Source organism: Pelodiscus sinensis, chromosome 6 (assembly GCF_049634645.1).
Source record: "Pelodiscus sinensis isolate JC-2024 chromosome 6, ASM4963464v1, whole genome shotgun sequence".
NCBI classification, from domain to species: Eukaryota; Metazoa; Chordata; order Testudines; family Trionychidae; genus Pelodiscus; species Pelodiscus sinensis.
The window spans coordinates 31,376,841-31,389,309 of record NC_134716.1 but is presented as its reverse complement, the minus strand read 5'-3'; the positions used below and the strand labels follow the sequence as shown (position 1 = coordinate 31,389,309).

At 40.6% G+C, this 12,469-nt stretch overlaps 1 protein-coding gene across 5 annotated transcripts in view; it reads left to right on the top strand.

Moving 5' to 3' along the window:
* The window catches only part of KANK1 (KN motif and ankyrin repeat domains 1), a 172,416-nt gene that overhangs the window by 152,167 nt on the left and 7,780 nt on the right, over positions 1 to 12,469 (top strand). For all 5 annotated transcript variants that reach the window (XM_006137863.2, XM_006137860.2, XM_006137862.2 and 2 more), the window contains 5 exons: positions 609 to 717; positions 2,514 to 2,741; positions 6,416 to 6,503; positions 9,173 to 9,392; positions 12,261 to 12,403. In XM_006137863.2, coding sequence (XP_006137925.2) covers positions 609 to 717; positions 2,514 to 2,741; positions 6,416 to 6,503; positions 9,173 to 9,392; positions 12,261 to 12,403 — 788 coding nt within the window. The remainder of the gene's footprint in view (positions 1 to 608; positions 718 to 2,513; positions 2,742 to 6,415; positions 6,504 to 9,172; positions 9,393 to 12,260; positions 12,404 to 12,469) is intronic.

The window sequence follows — 12,469 nt, the reverse complement described above, 5'->3', positions numbered from 1 at the left end:
TGCTGGTTCTGGGGGAGGCAGGGGCACTAGGTTAGAGCAGGAGGGCTGAAGGGATGGCTGGTTCGGGGGGAGGGCAAGGGCACAGGGTTGGAGCGGCGGGGGCTGTATTCTTATTGTTTAACAGCACAATTAATCGCGATTAATTTTTTTAATCGCTTGACAGCCCTAGTTTCAACAAATTGGCAACTTCAGTGTTGTCACCTAAGTACGTGTCATTTGACATCAAGAATTAGGATTTTCTTGACAGACTAAATTCACCAGTTTCAATGTTCAGAAAACTGACACCAACACAGTAAAAATGAATCTGTTCCCGGGTTGATATTAAACCGACTAAAATGCCCCCTTAGATAACCTTATCTGTGTTTTCTGCTTTGGGACCTGATTTTTCTTAGTCGCTTCTTCCATTTGTGTTTCCTGCACACACACATAGCAATAGCTTGTTTGTAACTTTAATGTCCCAATGACTCTATATTTAGAAGGAATGAGATAAATCCCCTTAAATCTAAAAGTTGAAAGAGCTGTTTGTTTTCAGATGATCTAAAACAAGCAGGTGCACTCATAGATGGAAAACTTGTACTGATACAGGCATTTGTCCCTTTCTCCAACAGTATGTGCAAATAATGAAAGTACGCTGAAGTCCATCATGAAGAAAAGGGACGGGGAAAAGGATTTTAACAGTACAAAGAAGAATCTGCAATTTGTTGGTATAAATGGAGGGTAAGAGGAACCCTGTCTTTTAAAATAGCTGACTTTTTTCATTTCATCAAAACATTTTTCTTCTTTCTCCCAGAACGAAACAAGAGACATGCACATAGCCGTGCAACTAGTTTCTCAGAATTTTGAACAAGCCAGCCTGAAGGGACTAATGAAAGAGAGGGGAGAGAAATGAAACATTTGTCTGAGATGATCCTACTAAAACCTTTCATTGCTGTGCTTCATTTTGTTTTTATGGAAGCTACTATGTCACAGTTGGTCCCAAATCTGTTTATTTACATAAGCTTTTACAGAACTTAATATCAAACAGGCAACAACATCTGGGAACATTTCTAATTTCAATTTAATTGTTTTTCAAACCATTTTTATTAAAGTTTTAATAAAGTATGGAAAATCAAGATATTGCAGTATTGTGCGATCTGCATGAGATCCCAAAGTAAAGTTGACTAAAGTAAACATAGGTAGTGAAAAGCACATTTGAATTTTAAAATCTTTCAATGTTAAAATGTTATCAATTTCAGAATGTTGCATCAAATTATCAGTTAAAGAGAGAACTTTAAAATAGCTGCTTGTCTTTCTGAAATGCGTGTGTGTGTGTGTCTGTGTGTGGTCAAAGCCTTAAAAAGGTATAGAAAAGTGAAGCTTGAACATCTTACCTACATTTTAACGGATTACTTATGATGGTATATATTGGGTGAAATCCTGACCCCCATTGGAGTTAGTTTTGCCATAGATGTGAGAATGTATGTATGTACAATCACTGAACTTCACATATGTTCTTTAAAAACTTGGTAGATCAGGTTATTCATTAGAATCAGCTTCAACATGGTCTAGGTTCCCCCCCACCCAATATTTTTAATTTAAAGCAATATTATTTAATCTAAAGCCATCATCATAGCAACAAAATTAAAAAGTAAGGAGGGGATTCCTTCTGGTCTTAGATAACATCAGCTTGGCAGGGAAAAGGATGGCAGTGGAGAAGCTCAAGGCAACAAACTCAGTTCTAAGTAGGACTAGTTTGTCTTTCACTTGAGCAGTTTAGGTAATATTTGGGAATGTAAGCATTTCTCTACTGTTAAGAGATGTTTCTCTCTTTTCCTGCCAGTTGCTTTGCACAGTCTCAATTGGGACAATGTGATTGCAATATTCAAAATGTCAGAGAAAGATTTAGCAGAGATTTATTTAGGCATTAACACTTAAGTATTCTAAAAATCTTTGGAAGGTTTTTATCCTCACTTTTGAATATCAAAGATTTTAATGATCAATAGTCAGATTCCTCATTCTCTTGAGATATTGAAAAATGGTTTTATTAACACTTTTCTATTATTTCAGTTTTTCTGTGTATGATTAGAATTATATTCAATGAGACCAACCCGCGATACAATTTCTGAATGACTATTTCTGGTCATTTCAATAAGCTAAGGCCCCAATTCAGGAGAGCATATTTTTTCAGTGAAACTGTAAGAATGTGTCATGAGATGTATGCACATAATCAAAGTTAAGCACATGCTTAATTGCTTTCCTGAACTGGGGCTTTATGATGGGACCTTTTATCAAGCCACTTAATTTCGTTGCATCTGCATTCCCCCATCTATGTAAAATGGGAATGATCTTTACCCTCAGGAAGTTGTTTTGATATTTGATTAATACATGTAAAAGGCTTTGATGTTCTTTGGATAGCAATGGAAAGTAATATATGTGTGTGGAAGTGTTAGTTTAATCTGGCATTAATCAGATCTGTAATGTCACTGAATGCAATCTGTTATGGAATATGTCTGTAACTTCCAATTGCTGTGTAGGTATGAAACCACATCCAGTGACGATTCGAGCTCAGAAGAGAGTTCTTCCTCAGAGTCAGATGATGAGTGTGAAGACAATGAGTATTCCCACCAGGAGGAGAGGCACAGCCTGCAGGAGATGGAAGAAGGATGTCATATGCTTAATGCTGAAGATGTTGGGTGTGTTGGGGTGGACGAGGAGGTGCAGGCTCAGGAGCGTGAGCCCGAGGAGGTTGAAATCAGAGAGAGGTGTAGTACATTTCCATTTCGTATACAATATGGCAGGAGAGCAGGCCTTTTTATTTTCAGTAGTATATCCTCATCATTGCTAATTATTGTGTTTTGGAAGGCACAAAACCAAACTCTTCCTGGCATGCTACCCACTTCCTGTGTCAGTAGGTCAATAGACACTATAATTTAAAAACTGTAATTTTAGGCTTGTTTTGAGTATGCCTTTTTCTAAGTTCTTCACTTTTCTTCATTCAACTCTTTGAATACTATACTCAGCAGGATCATAATATGTAAATACTAAACTTCTCCCAAATGAATCTGCACATGCTTGTTAAAAACATATCTTCACTGATCCAAAGAAAGGAATTGTTAGGGTAAAAAGATTCTCTGTGGATCGTAAGAACAGAGGGCTATAGTTTCTTGCCACTTTTATTGTTTGGTTTTAATTGACTATGTTCCTATAGTATATAACTTGGCCCCGGGTCTAATTTTAAATAATTTATACATAAATCTAGGTTATTTATAGTCAGTGCAGGCATCCCCTGGTAACCAGTGGCATTCATGTTTAAAAACAAAAAAGGACAACACTTCCCTTACCACTTCATCAGGGGAAAAGCCTGAGCAAACAAATGAATGTTGCACCATGCCCTGCAGGTCAACAAACTGGCTCTGTCTGAACTGATGAGAGTCAGAACAGAACACTTACCACTCATCCATACAAGCATTGAACTTCAGCCTGGCATCAGAAATGTCTTGATTGATTTTAACTGCCAGGATGTGCATAAGTGGAGTTTGGCGTGTGAGGTGGACCAGTCCTCAGCCCATGTAAATTAAAGCTTCTCTCAGGCATTATGCAGCATACTTCTACCTTTCTCTTTAATAAGTTGGCTTGCTGGTGAGCTAGGTAGGATAGCATTGGACAGGCAATACGTATCCTTTCCGTACGTGGCAGATGGTATTGTAGTATGGCTTGCTGCCTGCTACATAACCAGTCGGTAAGCACAGAGAGAGGGGTTTTAAATCTGAACCAAGATAAAATACCCCTTTCATGCACAAGGTTTGCAAAAATGTAAAATGCTAAGGGTGCCCTAACGTGTAAAATATGTGGCCATAGTGCTGCTTTGTGTAGAAAAGCCCTGTGTATCCCAGAGGGCTTTGATTTCTAAAGCGCACTAACATGTTGTTCATTAATTCATCTGTGCAGTGTGCACTAAAAGTACCCTAATGCACTGTAACAGTGTGGTTTCAAACAATTCTACATTCAACTACAGTCGGGAACTTTTACTGTCCACCAGCAGGGTCTACACGGACCCATTAGTAAGCAGCACATTACTGTGCTTCAGAATTCACATAATCCCTTATGCTGCATTGCTGTTCTGTGTAAACAAGCCCTTTAGATGATACTTATTCAGCTGTGGTATTTCAATGGGGGATAAAACTTAATAGCAAAACAAATATGTAATTATCTGCTCCTAACTAACAAGTATGCACCATTGCTATGCATGAGTAAGTAAGGGTTATTAATATACATGTGTGTAGGCTGCGACTTTACAAAAATCTTCTGTTACCTAATTTCACTGGAGACCAACCCAGGGTTGCATTTATTTTGATGTATTTAATGCTGCTATTCAATCAAGCAAAAAGGGAATGGAACGCCTCCTCTCTCTCCCTGTCTCTCTCTCATACATTCATACGTACGCAAGCAAGGAGTTGCCCAGAGGTAACAGAAGAGGCCATGCATTGAGGGTCGGGTGTCTCTGCCTGCAGTCACCAATCCAGGCCAAGGAGCTGATCATATGACCTGTGGTCTGTGTGCTTTCTTCTCTTTATTGAGCTGGGCTGCCCATCACATACACAGAGTTCTTTTTCTGTGTCCATCACCGAGAGGCCCACATAGGCCTCATTCTCTTCATGAATATTAAGTTCTTCACATCTTTGCTGCACCCCAGTTTCTGTTTTACTCATGTGCAAGCAAAGAGTACATCAGACCCCACCTGGCTCCTAGCTCCAAACCTATAGCCTCACGGTTCCTTTCCACCCGGCACAGACATTCCTCTATTCACACTCTTGTCACTCACACACACTCACAACTTACACACACCCACACACTCCCTTGTCGCATGATGGAATGTTACAAAGTTTACAGGTTGTACAAGTTACAAACAAGGTTACAAATCTTACAAGAAGTTCCAGAACTTAAAACATTCCATGACTTTACAATAATTTAAGTGTTACATGATTTACACCAGAAAATTACACGACTCAATAACTGAAACTTACATGACTTATAATAACTGAAAGTTACATGACTTACAGTACAAAAAGTTACATGTCTTACATCCACAATCCACACTATATTGGACTGGGCGGAGGTTTTACACAACATTCTAGGCGGGTGTGACATTTTACAGACAAAATATAAATGACTGGTCTATTCTGAAAGGAACTTTCATTTGAATTTAGATTTGAATACATAATAAGGGATGGTGAAAGGTGAATGGATGGGATTGTCTAGGTCAGAGTCCAAGGCGCTATCCTATAAGCAAAGGATGCACTAAGTTTGCGGGGGTGTAACCAAAATGCGATTTTTCTTTTTTAACCTCTAATTTCACATGAAGCTTCAAAGCTAGGGAAAAAAAGCAATGTATATCTGGAAAACTAGCCCTCCAACTTTCCTATGGATGTCCCTTGTGCTTCATAAAAGATTATTCCTTGAACTAGTGGCTGATCTCTCATACCGGGGAAAAATACAGGCCATTTGCCACAGACCAGCATGTGTTCAGCATGCTCAGCAACCTATTCCATCCCAATTGATATGTCCACATCTTTTAGTTCTTCCTCTGATTTTAAAATGAATGTATTGCAGTTTGGGACCCGCATCAATGGGGAGGGATGGGCAGAACGTCAGTGACAGAGAAGTAACAGGGATTTGGTTGAACAGGGATTAGTAAGGGTAATCCTGGCATATGGGGTGTAATGAGAAAAGGGAAGGAGCCAGGTCCTACACTGATTCTCACCCATTAGTTCTATTTTTTTTTTAATGCTGGTAACAGTTGCCTCTGAAAGTACACAGTGCAATTGGCATTTCATGTGAAAGGTAAGTGCATCTAAGGGTGCATCTACACAGCACAGTTATTTTGAAATAATTGATGTTATTTAAAATAACGGACAGCTTATTCCAACTTCTGTAAACCTCATTCCACGAGGAATAGCTCCTCTTCCAAAATTACTATTTTGAAATAGCAGTAGTGTGGACACTCCACTGCTGCTATTTCAAAATAGTTCCTCGTCAGGGCCATTCTAAGTAATTACTCCCCCGTGCTTCCTCGCACTCTAAATCAAGATAGCATGTCCGCATTAGGGGAGCCTGCCTGAGACTAATTTTGAGGCTTCCCTGAAGTGTAGACATGCTATTTTGAAATAAGCGATGATCAGCTTTATTTGTACTAATTATTCCGCTGGGTACATCTGGGAAACTTACTTTTTATTCTTTGGTCAAAGCAATGGTGCAGCCTCTTGTTTTTTTCACACTTTAAACTGCTACCAGAACGGATTCCACCGTTCAGCAGTTGAGGCAGGGTTAGAGCCATTTGCTCCTTTTAAATGTTTTACCTTTTTTAAAAAAAAAAAAAAAAGTTACCATCAAGAGGCTTAATTTACAAATGCCTTTTTATTTTGGTTTCACTCCACAGATACGAATTAAGTGAAAAGATGTTGTCTGCATGTAATCTACTTAAAAGCAACATAGATGACCCCAAAGCCTTAGCCAGCAAAGATATGGTAAGCCCAGTCCAGTGTTGTCACTACTCTGAATGTTTCTCCCTTATTCCGTCTCTTTTAGCACAAGTCAGGCGATTTTCTGTTTTCAGGACTGTAAACAAAATACAGGTTGAACCTCTCTAGTCCAACACACTCTGGTTCATCAACATCCGTGGTCCAGCATGATTTAGTTAGCCGAATGTCCACTTATCATGGGTGTTGCCAAGTTTCCCACGGTTCCATAAAGTTTGTTTACAGACACCAGTCCTGGCTCTCAGAGTTCTATGCTGTTATTTAGCTCTAATTGACCCCTAATGTCTTCTAATAGTCCAGTAGACAATATTGATCTCATGTGGTTCAGCAAATTCTCTGATTCAGCACTGATCAGGTCCTGAAGGTGCTGGACTAGAGAGGTTTAACCTGTAGTTGGTCAGAATAAAGACTGTCTTTAGGACCCACATCTGAAGACTTTTGCCAACCAACTCATCCATACTAATTCATGTCGGGACTGCCAGCATCCAAAGGACAAGAGCATAAAAATAGTAATACTTATTATAGGGTAGTTTCATTGCCTTCCTGCATTCTGTTTATATTTTAGAAAGGGTTGTGCTAATGTGACTGGCAAAGTACAGAGTATGTTCTGATGTGGAATGTGCTCTGCCTTTTTCCAAATCTAGAAGTACGTGCTGTTTCTTTTTCGCTTGTGAAAATATTCTTCATATACTGAAAACAAGCAGAATGAGGTTGCTGTGCTAATATTATCTCCTTAAAGAAATATTATCACTTGTTAAATATGGAAATAACTTCCATCATCTTTGTGTATATTTGAGCATTTTCTGAAGATGAATAGACATAGATTGGTATAAATGCAATGGAAAATTGTGTTTTGTACTTACAACTACCACTTTATAATTGGAGGAGGTGTGAGGCACGATAATTAAATGCCTGACTGCCAGTGATGGGAAGCACTACAGCTCCTCATTTCCAGGTGTGAGGCACCTCTGATAATCGGTCCAAAGGTCTCTAACTCAATGTCTTTCTAATTGTGATTTGGACCAGACATTGTGGCTAATGTATGGGTGATGTATAGTTTTAATCTCAATATTAGTCCTGTCTGTTCTGGTAGTTTTTCATAAAAAGAACAAACTTTCAAGCCTAGTGAGTGTTGAAAGTGTCAAGAATGGGATAATTAGGTGATTATTTTTGCCCAGCAAACGTAATTTTAACTTGTGCATTTATTTGTCATGCTCAAACTGTTCACAAGCACAAGTGGTTCCATGTAGTTGGGAATTCTAGTCTAGTCAGCTTTAGTTCCCTTTATCTGAGTTGGAAATGAACCTTGTGCAAAATCTTCAAACTTGGGCATCCAAAGTTAGTCACCTAAGTAAGTGGTCTGATCTTTTTTCCAAGGTATTGAGCGTTCTGGTTAAAACATGGGAACTGCAAGACACTTGTATTTAAATATGACATGCCTGAATGTAGGCAGCCACATGCTGAAAGCATGGTCCTTATTCACAGTTTGATATTTACAGAATACCATAGTGGTAAAATGTTGGTGTCCACTACTTTCTAAAGTAAGAAAAGATTCCTGTTTGTAACACAAAAGGGCGTTCTATATTAATAATGGTTTGTTTCTATTGGGTATTGCTCCCAATAGGCTGAGTGTTATATGAACAAAAGGGACTATACTAATAGTTTACTACAGGGGTGGACAAACTTTTGGCTTCAGAAGTTCAGGGCAACATCTAGTATGGAAATCATATGGTGGGCCATGAATGTAAGTCCCTCCCCTACTCCCCAATGGGAGCACTGGGCGGGCAGAGCGGGGCAAGTACCGACCCCACTTCCTGGCTAGAGCACTGGCTAATTGAAGTCGGGCAAGCCTCTGGCCCCGTTCCTGCTCCAGTGCTCCAGCTGAAGGACCATGGAACTTGAGCGCTGGATTACAAGCTCTGATGGGCTGGATGCAGCCTGTGGGCTATACCTTGCATACAGCTTTTAGGGTGTAAATTGGGGGTATGTGGTCAAGCATAATGCCATGGCTTTTGTAAAAAAAAACAAGACCTAAAGGAAGACGTTATCCTTCCTTTGAGAAACTTACAATCTCTGGCTCTGATTCTGTCGCAAGTTCTGCAACACAAGTGCCAGAGGAAACACCAACAAGTATTAATGCAGCATAAGGGCAACACCATGATTGTCCCCAAATTTCCTGACAAGAGTAGGTTTTCTACCTCTGAGGCTTTGCATTGAAGGGAGCAGTTCTGGGGAGGAACCAGAACTAGAAAATGGAGACGGTGGGAAGGGAGAAATATCTGAGTCTTTCCAGGTTAGGATGAAGATGCCCTGCTGTGAGGCAACATAGGGAAGCTTGCACTGTAGCTGTGCACTTGAAAAACTTCAGTTTTCATTGCTGTCAGTCTGGGACACTTCCCTAAAACAAGGCTAATATATAAGGAGAGAGTTACTGTCCCAAGCCCTTCTCCTAGCAGTCAACACTTATTACCTATGAATTCTGGTGCCGGTTATTTGTCAAATTTAATACTGCAAGCTTCCTGGAAATTAACAATCTGAATTTGTCTGCCCATATCTGACTAAAGAAGTCTTGGTTTCCTGAACTGCCAATTTGTAGGCCAAAAAACACTATAAATAGTGCGTCCATCTGAAAACCATTTTTGTCTTGTTTTTGGCAGAGATTTTGTTTAAATACCATCCAGCATGAGTGGTTTCGTGTATCGAGTCAGAAGTCAGCCGTTCCTGCAATGGTTGGAGACTACATAGCTGCTTTTGAAGATGTGTCCCCTACTGTCCTCAGACACATAATCAACATGGCAGATGGGAATGGCAATACTGCTCTTCATTACAGTGTGTCACACTCTAACTTTGAGATTGTAAAGCTGCTTTTGGATGCAAGTAGGTTGGCTGGTTTTGAGAGGGTTGGGGCTTTTGTTGTTTGTTTTTTGATAATCCTCCAAGGTGACATCCTGTTCTAGAATTCTGGGGTTGGGTTTCCTCCAGCAAAATTCTCCCAGAATTTTAATTCTAGAACGGTGCATTGCAGCTTCACACCGAAACCTCACTGGGAAGTAGGGATTCCAGTCTTGATTTGGAGGTGATGGTTTTTGCTTAATTTGCAGAAGGGAAGGCAGTGTTGCATTTCGATTCATCGGTTATATTCCAGACTTTGCCAGGGACTTGCTGAATGGCCAATCTAGCCACTTACTTAGGAGGTGAACCTGGCCACCACCTTAGCACCTATATGCTGGCCTGATGGCAAATGGGGACCGTAATAGTACTGCAGCAGCCAGGAGAGAGTTTATCTAGCTCAGGAGCAGTGTGGAACTGCCACATGTAACCCATGCTGCCCCCCTTTGCAGCCCAGTGTAAGGGAAGAGGCAGGAGGAAGGAAGCAGTGATAGGAGGGAGAGTTGCCATCGTATCTGCTTTGAGCTGCAGTTTAGACAGTGGACGGCCCAGGTAAGACTGCTGTAAATTATAGTAGGCCCCAGGCAGAATGTGGATAGTGTAAGGGTAATCTCCATCCCACCCCACCCCATCTCACATGGTCTATGCCTCCTGTGAGGCAGAACTTGTCCTGTAAAATAGCTAGAATATTTGCCTACTGTACCTCAGTAGAGTGCAGAGGCTTGATTAATGCTATTTAAGTGATTTGAGGTTCCCAGGAGAAAGGTGCTGTGCTATTGATTGCTTATAAACAAAACTGGAAGTGCCAGCTAGAGGATGAATGTAATGTAACAGTGCAGCACACCCAGCTCCAAGACTTCCTCCTCGGGAAAACAAACAGTTTCAATGCTGGAAAAACTTAAAAAACAACAAATAGTCCAGCAGCACCTTAAAGACTAACAAAACAAATGGTACCATCTACATGTTTCGTTAATCTTTAAGATGCTAGACTGTTCATTGTTTTTTAAGTTTTTCCAGTTACAGACTAACCGGCCACCTCTCTGAAACTTTCAGTGCTGTAGGCTGGCTTGAACACAGGCCGGATGGGAGCAATGAGTCACTGCAGGAGAATGTGGGCACTGTCAGAGGCACAGTAAAATGTGGCAGGACTGAGTTCTGATGTGAGCTCTCAACTGTGTTGGAAACAATTTTCTCTTTTACCTCCCTGAATATGTCAAGATAGCATGAATACACTGCTGCTGTGTTGGAAATAATTGTTTTTTAGTCCACAATAGCCAGTGGAGTTGCATTAATAATAAGGTAATTGGAATAGGAAATGCCAACTATTCTGAGCTAATGCTGTTAGAAGGACTTTTGCGCCAGACATCCAGTTAAAAGGCTTAAATACAGTGAAATTCCTTTGTAAGTGTTCGTTTGGACAGCCCTTCCTTTAACTACTGTATGTGAATGGTCACTAAAACATGAAACAGTGAATTTCCCAAGTCAGGTATGTGCATAGGTGCAAAATCCTAGCTGGTAAGTACAGAGTGCAGTAGCTACTCTCCAGCGCATAGTGGCATTTAACCTTTTGCAATCTACCCCCGCTGTTCCAATAGAAAAAAAAAGTCCAGGACCATCCTCTCCCACCTAGGTATAAAGAAAGGAAAAGCAAATCAATCAATGACTTCAGCTAGAACTTCCACAAGGTGTAGTGTACGTCACCTGCTGCAGAGCAGCATTTAAAAAGGGTCATATCTTTCCTGCCCTTTGAAAACCTTTGATCCTTTCAGATTAATTCCCTACTAGTATTTGTGGGGCCAGCATGTTGGTAAGCCTGGATCTCTATAGCCAGTTATAGCTAGTGTAATTGACTGCCACTCCTCCAAGAGGTGGATCCATACATTTTCTCACACCTTCCTGTCTTTATTTTTCTTCTCACATCACTTTTGCAAATGCCGTTTTTGTGATTTCCCCCCCTCCCACACACACACACACACACACACACACACACACACACACACACACACACACACACACACACACACACTGGTAAATTGGCAGTGGAGCTGAAACTTCTAGCCTCCTATGGAAACCTTTTATGCATCCTCTCTTGCCCTCTAAATTGTAATTAAAACATGAATAACATTCAAAAGCTCCTGGATGGTAAATGAGTATTGGCCCCATTGGAATTTGTGAGACTTGAAGGAATAGAAAACAGACTGGTGTGTTAGGTTGGAAGAAAAAAAGCAGCTCAATTAGTTCTTGACACCTCCTCAAAGGACTTACTGTATTTGTTCCCAGACAAGTAGTTGTTAGAGCTGGAAACCCAGAAGGCCTTTTCTAATCGTGTCAGAGTTGCTTGTGCAAAAATTAAAACACTTAGCACCAATATAAACAGCTAAAGAAAAATGTATTATGAGGAAACCTTTTGGTCTTGAGTTTCATTAGCCATGGTCACTGACTGTGTCATTTTTGGAATGAGGATTCCCTAAATGTAATTAAAAGGCTCTCCCCAATAGCCCGTGCCTGCCCCTAGGGTTGCCAAATTCCAACCTGAGGCTGGTATTGCAGGTAATATTCTTGTAAAATTTCCAGTCATTTTTGAAGATGTAACTGCCACACCAGTGACAAATAAATGGCTTTGTGTCCTTTCTGTGGCACGTATGTCACACGTGCAATGAAGAAGAGGTGTTTTTTTATTCCTTTGGCTCAAGTGCACCATTTTTTTAACTCCTCTTCCCTTTGAATTGCTTTCATTGTGTGAGCAACTACTGCAGATTCACTAGGCTGTTCTAATAGCGTTTGATTCAGTTCATTAGTACAATGACTGCTTTCTGGATTCCTGCTTTCCAAAGTAACCATCTCATTCCTCTGCAGATGTGTGTAACGTAAATCATCAGAACAAGGCTGGCTATACCCCCATCATGCTGGCGGCTCTTGCAGCTGTGGAGGCGGTGAAAGACATGCGGATAGTGGAAGAACTCTTCGGCTGTGGGGATGTGAATGCTAAAGCCAGTCAGGTCAGTACTGTCGCACTCCGCTCCCATTCAAAGCTAGCTTGCTTTGTAAATTGAACATAAAGTTGC